This window comes from Arachis hypogaea, chromosome 19 (assembly GCF_003086295.3).
Source record: "Arachis hypogaea cultivar Tifrunner chromosome 19, arahy.Tifrunner.gnm2.J5K5, whole genome shotgun sequence".
Classification (NCBI taxonomy): Eukaryota; Viridiplantae; Streptophyta; class Magnoliopsida; order Fabales; family Fabaceae; genus Arachis; species Arachis hypogaea.
The window spans coordinates 142,534,954-142,551,727 of NC_092054.1; the positions used below are offsets into that span (position 1 = coordinate 142,534,954).

Here is a 16,774-nt window from a genome sequence, read left to right on the forward strand (position 1 = left end):
TTCGAATTCCAATTCATATATATCTCTGCCTCATTAATACACTCTTGGTGAATATTTCTGCTTGTTTAATTTGTTGATATTTTGTACTATTCTCTAGCTACCATTCCGATCTTACCCTAATCTTTTTAGTATAATGTTCTAAAAATACCAAAGCTATGCTTAGTAAGTTTGTTTTATTAAAGCCAGAAAATTAATTGATAAGCACATGCTTAATCCATCTTTATCACACATAATAATTTAACGAATATTGATTTAATATATTAAAGAATGGTTAAGTTCATCTTGCAAGAAGGACGAAATCAGATAAGAAGAAAAATTGGAAAAGAAAATAATAATTAGTGGCAATAATTACATGATAGTATCGATGCTTAGGTTTGAAACTTCTTTATTAAAAAAATGGTACTATATATGCGAATCAATTTGCTAGTAACGGTTTCTGATCGATCTACAAGATAATATAGATAATTGAGAGGACAATATACATACTAGGACATTCATTAAATAAATAACCCTTGGTATTAATAAAATAATATGCTTCATTGTCCCGGAATATTCCTGATGTGGACCATATATATATGGGTGACTTATGTGATTAGAATGCTAATATACGAATTCTATTTGCTTTCCTTCAATACAAAGGTATCCCTAATATATAATATCATATGTAATTAATAAATTATACTATATAGAAAAAATAGGGCATCTTTTGTGCTTAGTTTTTATTTTGTTCGTTTCTTATTATGAATACTTTAAGCTGATATATACTATATATAGCTAGGGGAAATTGTATACTATATTGTATAAAATATTAAAAAAATTGAGTTGTTGGAATATGATTCTCGAAGTCTCCCCCTTTAATTACAATTATAAAAGAAAATCACAGGGTACAAATCATCACCGCCATGAAAAAATCATAATATCAACAGAATATAATTATTTAATAGCCCACTACAGTTGTCAATGACTCCAACCTACACTCCCTGGTTTCTTTTCTTTTTAATAATTTAAAAAGAAAAAAAAAAATGAAGATGAAGATGTAAATGTGTGTGTAGTCTTGTCTCATGAAAGCTATGTAAATGCTAATAAAAACGGATTCAGTGTTATGATTCATTAATAGAGGAAGTCAATAATTCAGACTGAGTCACGGAGAATATTAATACACTCACAGCATGCAATTAATTTGCCAAAGTATGAAATCAAATTGGCATAGTAAAATACAGTAATTTATTACTAGCTAGACGCCGGAAAACTAAAGGCCTAGAGGGCCATGAAAGTAACTAAATCTTTTAAACACTGAAAGTTGATGGCATCGTAAAATTATGGGCTAAATGGTCAAGTTCATCACACTGCATCTATTTATAAAAACAGGATATTAAGATTATCTCCGGTAGAAAATTTATCTCAATTTTTAGTTATTGTTCACCTATCATAAAAAATAATTCCATATTAATTTTTATATCATAAACAGTAAATAAAAACTTAAAACATTTTTCTCTTTTCTATTAGGAGAAATTAACTTTAATCTCTATTATAGTCTCACGTAATTAATTAAAATAATTAAAATAAATATAATTACTATTTTTTTACAATAATATTTTTAAATTTATAAATTTAGAAATAATTTACTATTAAAAAATATTAATATTAAAAAAATCATATATAAAAATAATACACAATATATAATTTAAGATTATACTAATTTATAAAATTACTTAATATAAAAAAAATATAATTAAATTATTTTATAAGGTGTAAAAATTAAATTTATTTTTTTATATAAATAAATTTAATTAATTATAATTTAATATAACAATAAAAATAATATTTAATGTTGATTTAATATAATTATTTATATTAATTATTATTTAAATAATGAATATAAATTATTAATTAAATAAAGATATAATTATTTAATATAATTAAGTATTATAATTATTAATAAATTAAACATGATTAAATTATTTACTTTTTTCAATAGATAATTAAATTATTTAATTAATTATTGTTTAAATAATTAATATAAATTATTAATTAAGTATAGATATAATTATAATTAATTATAATTTTATATAAATATTTTTTTTTATAATAACTTGCTATGTGACAAGTTATTATTGGAGGAAAAAAATTCTTGTTCAGAGGGACTCACTCGTACCTCTTTCTTTTTGGATAATGTGCAGAGACTCTTGTCTCTTCTTTTCTAATGGTTGATTCTTACATATATCAGAAAGAAGGCTTTAACTTTTGGCCCATTAAAAGTACTTTAAGATATAAACATAAAATTTACCAAAAAAAAAAATATAGATATGAAAAACATAAAGTTATGTTTGCGAAATAAGATATAGATAAAAATATTATATTTTAGAATATTAAATTAATGTATTTTATATTTTTTGTTTTCTATTATCATTATCAAATTTTTATAATTATATTTTTTATTCTAAATTTTGTGTGAAAAAATAAAAATAAATTAAATTTTTTATTATTTGTTCTATCTAATATTTATTTTATCACAAAACAAAATATAAAAATATTAATTTTTTATTTTTATTATTAATGTCCTGTTTTTAGTGTCTTATCTTATCTTATTCGCAAAACCAAACGCAACATAAAAGATCACTTGTTTTTTAAATTGGTTCTAAAAATTTTTTTTAATTAAATTTCATCCTTTAAATATTTTAAATTAGTTATGTTAGTTAGTCTTTCGATGATTTCCATTATTAACGGCATCAAAATTTACTGATATGACACATTAAATGACAGTAGAGATCGAAACATACATTCAAGAATCCTAATTAGCGATTAACATAAATTTATGCAATTAGATCAAATCAATCCCAAATTGAGGAGACCTTAAGCCATTGAAATTCTCTCAATTTGGAGTTAATTTGATCTAATTAAATAAATTTATTATGTTAGTAGCTAATTAGAACTGTCAGATACAATATATACTGTGGTATCACTTATCATGTCATATTAACAAATTCTGATACTGTTAATAACAAAAATAATAAAAAAAAAATAATATGATTAACTCAAAATTTTTTAAGAATAAATTTAATTAAAAAAATTTTTTAGAAATTAATTTAAAAAACTGATAATCTATCAGAAATAAACTTGACCATTTATTTTAAAATTACCTCTATTTACTTTATTTTTAGTCCAGATATTACCATATTTTACTATAATAATTAATATTATGGAATATCCATTATCTAATTTTGGAAAGTAATTCTTCAATTAGTTGTCAAGTTGCTTGTGAATCCATCTAAATTTAATTTTGACTAATTTTTATATAAAAAAATATATTGTAAGTAATGTTCTAATATATATATATATATATATATATATATATATATATATATATATATATATATATATATATATATATATATATGTATATGTGTGTGTGTGTACACACAATTTGTTTTAAATCATGGAAAGCAGTTTTCAGATTTTTTAATAATTTTTTTTTAAAAAATTCTGAATGCTCTTTTTCAATTTTTTTGGTCCAAATTCTAAAAGAGAGCCTATTACATTTCACACCATTATTTTCTAATAATGTATTCTTTTTTGTTTACTATAATCAATTATATACTTTTTTATATTAGATTGACAATAATATTTTTTTAGATTATGAATTTTTAAAGTGTTAATTTTAAATATAACATCATTTAATTTTGGATATAAAAATCAAATTTTTAATTTTTAAGAGACACAAAAATCGAATATTTTAATTTTTGTTTTAAAAAAATAAAAAATTTAAATTCTCTAATTTTAACTCTTCTCATAATTCTAAAAAATATTAAAAATTATAATGTTATGATATATCACCTTTTCACTTTTAGAAAGGAAACAATTAGTCTCGATTATAAAAAAAATTACCTATAAATATTAAAAATTTTAAGCCGGCTATAGCCATTTTTTGTTTGTATATTATATTGGATTGATAATGATGTTTTTTTAAATTATAAATTGTTCCGAGATTAATCTCAAATGTAACACCATTTAATTTAGAATACAAAAATTAGATTATCTAATTTTTGAGAAATACAAAAATCAGACCATCTAATTTTTAAAATACAAACATCAGATTCTTCGATTTTTAAAATTAGATCCTTCGATTTTTACTTTAAAAAATTTTAAAAATTTGAGACACAAAAATTATAATCAGTAATTTTTGTATCTTTCACAATTTTTAAAAATTCTCAAAATTACAATTAAAAAAAAATCACCCATTTCAACTTTACCAAAAAAATAAATAAATAAATAAAAAATAGCCCTCTAAGGACAACATTAGTAGCTAGTTTGATAAAGAATCAAATATAGAAGATTCCTTGAAGAATCCTATGTTGCCATGTTTCAGATGACTTAAATATTTGCATTGCAGTTTTAAGTTTTAACTTTGGTCAAATCCAGTGTGCAGCTTAGCTTGCAGGGCTATTTATTATTAATTTATTATAGATTACAGTTAACCTCTTATATTTATCCCTTGCTATCACAACTACGTGCTCTTCCAAATATGGAATGAAATATCATTTGTATTCTACTAGCAGTCTAGCACTTAACTAAAAATATATTTTTAAATTAGTGTTTGTTTCTATAATTAATTTATACATATCAATATAATAAAAAATAAATAAATAAAAAATAGTCACGTGATTATATTTTTTTTAGTCATCATTTATTTTTTAAAAAATATTATATTAATATATAAATTAAAATATTTTTATAAATAATTATAAATAAACATATATATCCTTATGATTAATTTGTTAAAATATTCAATAATCTTTTTTATTATTATGATCAAAATATTTTTTATAATAACAAAATAAAACAAATCTTAACCTAATAATCCCAAAAAAGGAAAAAAAAATCAAAATTAAATATCTAGAAAATAAATTAGAAATTTGTTTATCTTCTCTTCCAATCTGCTACTGTTGCAATTGAGGAGATCATAATTTTCTAGAAATTTTTCCATCACCTAACTTTGAAATCCCTCACTTCCATTGAATCTCTAATTCATCCCTCAGCTAGAAAATACACTTTTGTATAGAGTCGATATAGCGTTAGCATGAACCTTTTTCCTTTTGCACCAAAGAGAACGGATGAAAGTTAATTAGGGTGAATAGTTTCAATAGTAAAAACCGCCAGTTCATAAAGAAAAGAAAAAGAAACACGCTTTGTTCTTTCATAGTGGCAATTCCACGCCAAAGTATGGATGATTAGATCAATAAACAACGCCACAAATATTAGATAAATTCAAAGAAAAATAAGATTGAACAAATTGAATTTAATTTAATTGACACTGTCAAATTAAAGTACAATGTTTCTAAGAATTAGCTAACGAGATCCGAGTACTATGTCTGTACATCAACAAATTAAATTAGCCATCCTACAAAAATTCTGAATTCGGATGAATCAAATTCAATGGAAGTGATGAATTTCAATCTTAGATAGTGTCAAGAGATGAGAAATTTTCAGAAAATCATGATCTCTTTACTCGTGTTTATATTAGAATCATGATCTGTTATTTGTTTTCTGAAAATTTGATTTTGATTTTCTTTTTTTGAGATTTTTGGGTTAAGATTTTATTTTAATTTTTTTTATTTTAAAAAGATATTTGGTCACAGTAATAAAAAAGGTTTATTGAATCTTTTGACAAAATTAATCATAAGGGTATATATATCTTTTTATAATTATTTATAAAAATATTTTGGTATATATATTGTATAATATTATAAATGATGACTAAAAAAATATAATTCACATGATAATTTTTTATTTATTTTTTTTATCGTATCAATACATTTAAATTATGGAAAAGTCTAGGGGCAAACAACTTTGTTAAATTCTGGTCAGCATGTAACCAGCAAAGAAAAGTGAGCCATTTGATGAGATCTCACACCCATCTCACACCATTAAAATCATCATTGATAACTATTTGATGGCTACAAATTACAAAAGTTGCTATTCATCATTCAGAAACAAACACCTTCTAAATTAAACAATAATTTAAAATAACTTATTTATTAGCTTTAACACACCTAGCTAGAAATCAAACTCTAATCTTTGTTGGAATCCTTTGATAATCCGCAATTACCATTTGGCAGGTCATATGATATAACCCTACTAACCAATAGTAGTTAGTAGTATTTGAGTTTGACGGTTAGCTGGAATTGGCTTTTTCACAAATTAAAAATGTCAACATCTGCTGTGTCCTATGTAGGTTGTGCTCATTGCATATTCTATGGGATATCCTTAGCTAGATTCTCCTCCCGAATGCCAATATGCTCTTTTAGATAATTCCATTAACTCAATCAAACTAGAAACAAAAATTTTGGTGTGATATTTGTTGTCTGCTAATAATGTTGTTTCTAGCTACTATGAATACATATGTTTCCATGAATATATTGGGGCAATTAATTCATGCATAAAAGCTAAAACCATGTGAGATATGATTTACAATTTTACATTATAATGTCTCTTTCACTTTTCTATTTTTTTAATATATATTAAGATTTAAAATTTAAAATTTAGGATAAAATATATTTTTACCTCTATATTTATAGTTTTTTAATTTTTTTCAAAAATATTTCTAATATTTAGTTTAACTCAATTTTATTTTTATATTTTCGATTTATATCAAAATTACATAAAGATATTAACTCTATATAAAACGATAGAGACAAAATTAAAAATATCTAAAGATAGTTTTGACAGTTGACACAAATAAAAAATATTAAAGATAAAATTAAATAAATTAAAATTTATCTAAAGTATAAGACAAAAAATATATTTTATCCTAAAAAATTTATAAATGTAAAATGAAAAAATAGTATAATACATAAAACTTCACTAAATATATTTGTTAAAACTCTAAAAAACTTGTACTAAAAAAATTATTTTCAATACATATATTATGTATTTTATAAAAAACTTTAAAAATACACCCTAATAAATAATATATTATTTGTCAACATAGTTGTCTATTAAATTGTTAGCACTTAGGATAACATTATTGCAAGAAAAAAATGCCATCTCTTAACCGTATTCATTGCTCATCCAAATAGACAAAACCGTGAAGTTGGACCACTCATCACCTGGGATTAATTCAGAAGTGAGTAATGAGAAAGTTCATAGCTTTAAATCCACCACCACAACCCATTTCAAGTAATTTGCCACAATCTTCATAGATAGGACTTTGGATACGATGTAGACCAAACATTAACAAAGGTCATTGACTATATATATACACATCTAAAATTCAAATTTTGAAATTTCAATTCCCTTAAGGAAATAACATATATAAAATATAAATATATATTATGGTGTGAGTCGTGTGACTTATTTAACAACAAAACTGTCACTTTCTATGTATTATTTTTGGATTAACCACTCTATACTTAAATTTTAATTCCCATACAATAGGAGTAAAGAACATTTTTCTAACATAACAAGGTCAAGACAAAAATATCACATGATTTTAATTTCTACACCAAATTTGGTTACAAAACTTTGTGTACATACATCAAACTCATCAATAGGCAGGGGAAGTAGTTGTGGTGGTGTGTGTGGATGATGATGAAGCTGGAGAGTTTGAATGATTAACCCTATCTTCTTCCGAGTGTGAATGATGATGATCCTCACGCATGTGATTTGATGATTTCTTCAACTGCGGTCTTCTAGTGGAACCAGCCGCCGTCCGGGGAGGAGGTGGAGGAGGATGCGTGGCTACAGGCGCATATATTCCGGCAGGTGCCAGATCTGCTGACGTGGCCACGGCCGCTGCGTATTCTGGCGGTTGAACAAAAATGTTGCCTACTAGGACAAACGGCGTCGTTTGTGGATTGCCATTGTTGTGAACTATGCCACTAGGTCTTCTAGTGTGTAACCGGTATTTCTGTTCAGTTAAACATTAACATAAAACTTCAGAATTAAAATTTGATCGGTTAGGAACATTAAAACAGAAGTAGATAGATTTTGATTAACAGAAAATTAAACCTGTAAATGGCTTTTGACTTCGTCATTAGTGAGGCCATCAACTTTCATAAGCTCCCTGATTTGCTTCGGTGTGGCAGCTACCAAAAATCAATATATATGCCATTAATCAACTATGCCGTGCATACACAAAAAATTAATATGCACTAAAAATAAATTAAATAATACATCTAATTTATATAAAATACACCGCTACTAATTTGGTAACTAATTTCTAGTGTCCAAGTAGCATTTTTGGGATAGAATTGCGTCAAAAAACAGAGAGGAAAAAGAATGTATATATAAATTCTCACAATCAGGGCCTCCAAGTTGTTGAAGGGCTTGCAAGAATCGTTTGTGCAACTCCTGAGACCAGCAACGGCGCTGCTTCCTCTGCCCCTCTTTCTCTTCCTTCTTGCTGCTGTTGGAGGAACACGGTGGTCTCAGATCATCACTTGCAATTGCCTTGGCGCCACCACCACCTACTCTTTCCTCCTTCTCCTTGTGAAATGGCTGAAAAGCACCACCACTTCCACTTCTCTTCACTTCCACCGCACCGCCTTTCTTATTGTTCACCTCCTGAATAACTCAATTCATCACCTCATCCTTTCACAAAACAAGCTAAATTAAAAGATAGTTAATTTTTACCTGATGAGGTGGTGATGAGGGTTCTGGATTATTCCACAACTGAACGGATCTAAGCCAATCTGATTTCCTCTTATCAGTGTTATCCTTCGAGATCTTGTGGCGATGATGATGGGAATGTTGTTCATCGTCATCATCATCTTCTTCTTCTTCATGTGGAGATGATGGTCTCTTCTTAATTGGGATGAACTCCTCCAAGACAGGACCGTTGTCGGTTGACGTTGTCTGCTCCGAACACTCCGAATTGTGTCCGTTCATGTTGTACTCCGTCGTCGTCTCAGACAACTGCTGCCTGCACGCTTCAATGGCTGCACGCAGAAATTAGTATTTACCAAGTGAAAGGAGAAAGGGTAAATTAGTAATTTACCTTGTGTGACGAGGTCCAAGGAAAGAGGAAGCTCTTTGGAGAAGACCTGAATCTTGCGGCGTTCATGTTCCAATGCTTGGATGTAGTCGCGGGAGCCCATCATAGTCTTCAGTCGCTGCATTCTTCAAAGAAGAGGAACAGGATGAGGATGATATATATAGAGAAAGGAAAATGGCAACCATAGATGGAGATGGATTCCAAGAGAGAGAAAGAGAAGACAGCTCAGCGATCAACTCGCGAATAATTTCGAGGTCGGGCCGTCGCATCCAACACAAGAATCTATCACCCATTAATTTATTTTTTTATTTTCTAATTTTATTTTTTTTGTTTCTCTTCTTACAACTTACAACATATAAAAAATTAATTCTACATTTTTCAAAGTATATTTAATATATTTTTTAGAAATTAGTAATTTATTATTTATTTTTAGTATACGGTATTTAAGAATTATTTAAAAAATGAGCCCAAACAAATATATGGAGGAATTTTAGGAAGTAGTAGGTTTTATAATTTAGTTATTATTAGTATTTTTAATGGTGTAAAATTATATTTAATAGTGTAGAATTATTTATTTTTTTGTTGATTAAATATTAATCAAATTTTAATAAAAGTGATAGTTCTTTAAACTTTTTTATATAAAAATATCCAAAAGAAAAAAACGAAAAAAAAAAGGAGTTAGAATATCAATAACGTAGAAGAAATTTAAAAAACTTATACTCTATATATCCGGATTTGGAGTTTTCTTAAAAAAGACAAATTAGGATCTGCTATTAATTATTTTTTCATTTAAGATTTTATTTTGAAAAAAGTAATCTAAATTTGCTAAAATAATTCATGATTAATAAGAGATTAAAAAATGTAGAAATTAATCATGTTGAAAATAAAAATGGTAACAAAATTGAGAGAAAAAAATTGTATCAAAATTTTAAAATATATTACATAAATAAATTAGTTTTACTTTATCGTTTAACGAATAAACTAATTAATATGACTGATTTATTTATATATCACATTTTCTTTTTTAATTTCGATGACATTATTATCAAAATGTGATCGAAATTATATTGTTCTTTAATTTCACAACGTAGCTGACAAAATAGGACTAGACTGCCTACAAAATTAAGATATAATAATACATAAAAACCTAATTATTTGTATTATTATCACTTAATTGAAAAATATACAATTTTTATTTAAAAGAACCCCTTATTTTTTGTTGAATATTGGGGGTCCACGGTATTTGATTTGCATTTTCTCATTGTAGGCTAGCAGTGGCGTCACCCTTTTCCTATCCATTTACCAATCACACCGAGTTTTATCAACGGATAAGATCAAAGACTATGACTATGTTCTCTATCCTTTCCTTTCTATTTTAAATCTTTTATCTTGTTATTTCTTCTATTCTATGTCAAGCTAGGTATAACCTTCCTTTCAATTTCCATGCACCAGATAGAGGATTCAAAATCTACGAATTTCATTTCAGTATTAATTTAATTTAATGAACCGGTTACTGTATTATTTATTTTAGTGAACATTATACGTAAGACTAAATACCAGTAATAATAATTATAAGGTTAAAAGAAAGAGAAAACAAATTTACTCAACCTTTTTTTTCCCTCAAAATCTAATCAAACATTATTATAAAACAAATTTATCCAGAACAATTATCTTGATGCAATAGTCTTACCAGAAAATGAGTTAAATGCGAAACTATAGCATGATCATCTAACAAAAGAAATACCATTTTTATAAAGATTATGGATCTCTTGTGATCCTAAAATGGAGATATTTCCTATTAAAGCTCTTCAATATGTATATGTAAAAATACTTTGCATTCCACCTGAGAATAGGAGATATACACACAGAATGAAAATTGATAATTTCAAATTTTTATATAAGAAACTTTCGGCTGGTTTGAAAGAGAATACTCATCAATTTAGTTCTTTGAATTTTTATTTGATAATTATTAGTTTTGTTTTTAAATATATTCAGTTTAGCTTTTGAATATAACGATTTTATTAGAAAATTAACCTTTTTTTACTAATAATTAACCAAAAAGTAGTGGATGACTAAAGATTAAGTGAAGGAAAGAGAAATTTAAAATGATAAAGAAATATTAGTTGATTGTTTGGTGAAAATTTTGATTTTCAATTATTTTTATTTTTGAATTATGAATTAAATTGATTTTTTTTACGATTTTAATTAACTACATAATATTTATGTGCGTGCAGTCAGAATTAAAAGTGAGTAGAATTGATGATTCATAAAATGATTTAAGTTTAACTTGTTTTTAATTCGATAAGTTGAACATATGAATATGTAAATTTATTTTGAATCTAAATTTCAGCTCATATATTAAATGAGTTATACTTAAACTTGAATAAACTCAATTAGTTGGCTCAATTATATATATGTATTATTTATTTTATATTTTTAACTTATAATGATATTTATACATTATAGTTTATATATAAGTTACAATGTATATAAATTAATAAATTATATTCATTTTATATAATCAACTTGTGAGTTTTTAGCGAGATGGGATTAAATTTTACAATTAGGTTCAATTTAATTGTGAATAAGTTGGTTTTAATTTTTATAGATCCAGGTTAAACTAAGTTTGATTCGATTGCACTCAATTTATCTTTATCTTTATATACAAGTAGCTAGAAATTGTTGTAAGTAGTAATTTATTAATTAGTTGAGTAAAGATATATATGAAAGATTCAATTGATCTCTTAGGTAACGTTTGGTAGAAAAATAGAGGCTGAAATATTGAGATTGAAAGACAGAGATTAAAAGATAGAGATTGAAATAAATTTTAGTATTTTGTTTGATGCAAAGTGAACAAGAATAAAATTCTAATTTAATTTACACAAAGGATAAAATTAGAATTAATTAATTGAAATGAAGGTATTTTAGGTATAAAATATTATTAAAGTTTCAGTCTCCGTCTCTAAAAATTTTAGTTTCCTATGTTACTACTTTTTTGAGGTATTCTGAAATTTTGGAGACAAAAACAGAAATTTTAATACCAATCTCTGAACCAATAAATATGATACTGTGTCTCAATCTCCCAATCTTTATCTCAATACCTCAAAATAAACACTACCTTAAAGAACAAAATTGAATAATTTTTTTGGTGACTCGAACAAAATTGAATAATTTAAACCTATAAAATTGTCCTTTAAGATTTTTTAGAAAACAAATTGAGTTTGATAAAGTTAGTATCATTTGAGTTAATTAATTGATAGACTATCGTAACAAAAATGATTAACTATGCACATTAACATTTTATTATTAATTAATTAGATAATCAATTTGTTTGATTTATAGTTATAAAATTCATTGATGAATCTAGCTTAAACCCGGAAAAAAAAAATGAAGCCTTATCTGTTGAAGTTGAGTTTGATATTGAAGGGTGAAAGAAGATAATGGGTGACGTAAGCATGGAATATACCAGGTGGGTTCTGAAAATGGAACAGAAACACGCGTGCCCTATGCCGCGTATGAGTGGGTATTTGGGAACCTGGCCTTTCAGATCCTCTAATGGCCATCACCCTTATTCACTTCACCCAATCCATCAACCACTTTGCCCTTTCTTTCTTTCATGCTTAGCTTCTAAACTATCACCCTTACCCACTCACAAGCCCCTAATCGTAAATGACTTATATTCATTGGCTGCACCAAAATGAAATTAAAGCAACAAAATGTCCCGTTTTCACGGTCTAAGTTCTTTTAGTGACTTATATTTATACGGTTCGGTAAGATTAATTTGTGTACTAATCTAAAACCCTTACCTGTCCTTCCCGGACTCCATGTGATATATATGGTCAATTATTCAAATCATTTCATCCGTGAATAGCGACATAATGTGATCATGTATAAAGTTTTCTTAATTTCTATTTTTCGGAAACTATATATTATTATAAAGTTTCTATTCGTCAAATATATCCTAATAACAATGATTTTGTTATTTTAATTAGGGAGCTTTTATGATGATTTCAGTTATGCTGTCTAGCCTACTTATGTACCAGACTAGTGGCAACATATGGACCTTTAATATTTGAACTTCCAATCAGACCATATGTATGTGGGTATTGAAAATCTACACTACTATAGAAGTCTATAACTCTACCCATTGGGTATTTTTTACGCTCCTACCTGATCCTATAAGAAGATTTTCACATATGTCATTATATTTTATTAACATACTAGTATTCTTTAATTTTTTTATTGTGGATATAATGAATAAAACAGTTAGTGGTGGAGATTATAAAGGCATCTTTTGATGTGTTTATGCGAAGATGTTAAACACCGTGATATGAGTATCAACCAATTCGTTAACTGAGTGGATTTTTTTAAAATGTGGCTTGATGTTCTTGTTGTACAAATGATAGTGCACATTTAAAGCAGTTTATATTGTGGTGTTGTGAAAAACTAAGTTAGTGTTGGACTTGGACCAGCTAAATATAATGTTAGAGACAAAAGTTAATTGGGCTTTGGATTATTGGTTAATGAATTCTTTTACTTAAATAAAAATAAAAATATAATTATACAATTTTTAGAAATTGAATTTAATTACATCTGTGTCTAATTTTTGTTATATAAATTGTGGTATTGAATTTTAGTATTTATTATTAAGAAAATATTTAAATAACAATAGTATGAACAATAATTTTAAATTATTAATATTATTTATTGTTAAGAGAATATTTACTAAAGACATAAAAAATAAAATAAACTAGTATAGACAATGCATATTAAGATAAAATGAGTATTGTGAAGTGAACAAAAAAATTATTCAAATAAAAGAATGTTCATTTACATAAATTTATTTTTGTATCCATGTGTTTTATATTTGACTTAAATTCATGTAAGTTATAAACTTATATACTAATATTAATTTTGATATGTAAAAAAAGTATGTCAAATTATTTTTAATTATATTACATAAATATAAAAATCAGCCACCAGCTATATAAGAATACATATTTAGTATTTATGAAAAATTTTAATTATCTGGTTATAACAAATTGGATTCTTTTTCTATACTAAATTTGATTATTCAGGTGATAATAATTTTATTAAAAAATTGAGTAAAATAATATATATATTTATACATAAATATATGTAGTAACTAATTATTTATCTTTATAAAATATTTTTTCCTGTAATATATATAAATATATAATAACTATATTTTTGTCACATATTTTATTTTTTTGAATGAAAAATAAAGAGAAAAACCCAAATCAGCCCCTGGTAATTACCTCGAAAGACAACGAGGCCCCTGACAAAAAAAAAACCCTAACCCGGCTCCTGACAAAAAAAAAAAACCCAACCCGGCCCTTGACAATTACTTCGAAAGGACAACGAGGCCCCTGTGCCAAAAAAAAATCAATGTTATTTTTTTTGGCACAGGGGCTAATCTGTCCCAAAAAAATTTATCAGGGACCGGATTGGGTGTTTTTTTTTCTTGGGGGCCTCGTTGTCCTTTCGAGATAATTGTCAGGGGTCGGATGGGGTATTCACTCAAAAATAAATATAATTAACAATAACAAATTTAATGTAATGATTATTCTAATAAAGATTATTCAATTTTATAATATTACAACAATATCATTTATTTCTTTTAATTAATAAATCCTTTACAGCCTTTTTATTTTGGTCAAGTCCATTTATTTTATTTGTGCCCAATAACTTCAGCCACATCAAATTACAAATTTTTATCCAATTTTCATTACTTGTCCATTATGTTTTCAGGCCTGTATTTCAATAGGTCATTATCTCCCACCTGGTCAAGTCCTTTTCGTATTTTTTGTGACATGTTTTTAATTTTTGGAACTTTTCGGACTTGGGTTGAATCAACAAAGCGTAGGCAAGCTAAGAGTCTGTTAGAAAAGGGGCCATAAAAATTAAAACCATCCATCACTCTTTGTTCTTGATTTCATGCTCTTGTGTTTTCTTTTGGGTCAAATTACACACAGCTCTTGGGTTGAATCACAATCTGGGTCTAACAATTATGGTTTACTCCTATTTTTTTTTTGTCATAATTACTCCTACTTGTATTTTCTCATTCTTATTTGGGCCCATACTGGCGAGCAACTATAGGGCACTTGCCCTGGTTCAATACCAAAAACAATTTCTATATTTTAAATTCTAAATTTTAATAATAAAATCTAAATTCTCAAATAATAATAATGTTAACTAATTGAAAACTAATTCTTATACTTATTCATGTCTTTTTCACAAACATCTTATCAACATTTACATCATAATCAGTAGTTGCCACCGTTGTCAATGCATCAATCTAGCCTCCAGCTTCATATATGATGCTGTTCCAGTGGTGGACCAAGACTTAACACCAAACACGATTATCTTGGGAAAAAAGAAAAAAAAAGACAAATGAATAGTATCATCAATAGCACCCGAATTCACCCGTTTTAAAATGCATCACTTAAAAATATCTTTTTAAAAAACATGTTTTATTCTCCTCTGATGTAGGACATTTTGTGCAGCCGTCAGCCAACGTGCATAGCACCGGTTGTTAAAAGAGGGAAAATTTTGCAGCTGAGACTTGATACGGATGTAGGATTTGTATGTTTCTCATCAAGCTGCACTCAGGATCGATTTTCAGCAATAATTGGATATAGTGTGTGTGAAAATGTGTATATCCAAAAAAAGGAAAAAATTTTAAATGTTCTAAATGTATCGATATTTTAGTAAATTTAACCATTTATTTCAATTAATATTATAGAAAATTATGATATGAGCAAACAAGAATCAAGAATAGCGGAATAAAGAACAAGATTTGGGGAGAAGAGAGATGAATTTTTCATTTCACAAAACTGAAAAAAAGGAAAAAATTTGAAAACAGTAAAATTAGTCTTTAGAGCTTATATACTTGTTGCATAATCTCAGCCACACACTTAATTAACAACTCCTAACAAACTATTCTACTTCTGGAAGTTTTAGCTAATACTTGTCCTAACTAGTCAAAATAGAATTAAGCTAAAATTTTAGAAGCTAGTTAACTATCTAATTACCTTTCAAATATTTGAGAACTCTGAACGCAACTTGTAAATGAACAGTGATGGCACAATTCAAAAATTGACTCAGTCGATCTATTGCATATGAGAGATCTGATATGGTGTTGGTAAGGTAGAGTAGACAACTAATTAGTTGTCTATACATAGTGCAATCAGGAAGTGCAATGCTAGATTCTTTAGTCAGTTTTTGAGTGTAGTCAATAGGTGTTAGACTGGTTTGCAATCGAAATAGCCAAAGTCCTTCAACAATCACATGGCATACTTCCTTTGGTAAATGTGAATTCCAACCTTTGACTTTGCAACCTCTATGTCTAAAAAGTACTTTAGATCCTCAAGATTCTTTATTTTTATTTTCTCATGAAAAACTGATTTTAATAGAATCAATTTCATCCAAGTAATCTCCCGTGAGTACAAGATCATCGACATATACCAAGATTGCAGTGAATCCCTTTTGTCTTCTTTTGATGAAAAGAGAGTGATCATCCACACATTGAACATATCCGGCATCAAACAATGTCTGTGACAATTTGATATTCCATTGTCGGCTGGCTTGCTTCAAGTCGTAGAGTGAATTTTGTAACTTGCACACCAGTCCTGGTCTTGCTACTTCCAAACCTGGTGGTATCTTCATATATATCTCTTTGTCAATGTCACCATGAAGGAAGGCTGTATTTACATCTAACTGCTTCAAATGCCAATTTTTTGCTGCTACTATAGCCAACAT

At 26.7% G+C, this 16,774-nt stretch overlaps 1 protein-coding gene across 1 annotated transcript; it reads right to left on the reverse strand.

The window, feature by feature from the left end:
• Positions 1 to 7,275: 7,275 nt before the first annotated feature.
• On the reverse strand, positions 7,276 to 9,317 carry LOC112776973 (transcription factor HHO3). Its single transcript, XM_025821249.3, has 5 exons — positions 8,996 to 9,317; positions 8,632 to 8,936; positions 8,298 to 8,562; positions 8,008 to 8,084; positions 7,276 to 7,906 (listed from the first exon to the last, which is right to left on the reverse strand). Exons 1-5 carry the CDS (start codon positions 9,114 to 9,116, stop codon positions 7,544 to 7,546), a joined length of 1,131 nt encoding a protein of 376 aa, XP_025677034.1. The 5' UTR covers positions 9,117 to 9,317; the 3' UTR covers positions 7,276 to 7,543.
• Between the last annotated feature and the right edge of the window lie 7,457 nt (positions 9,318 to 16,774).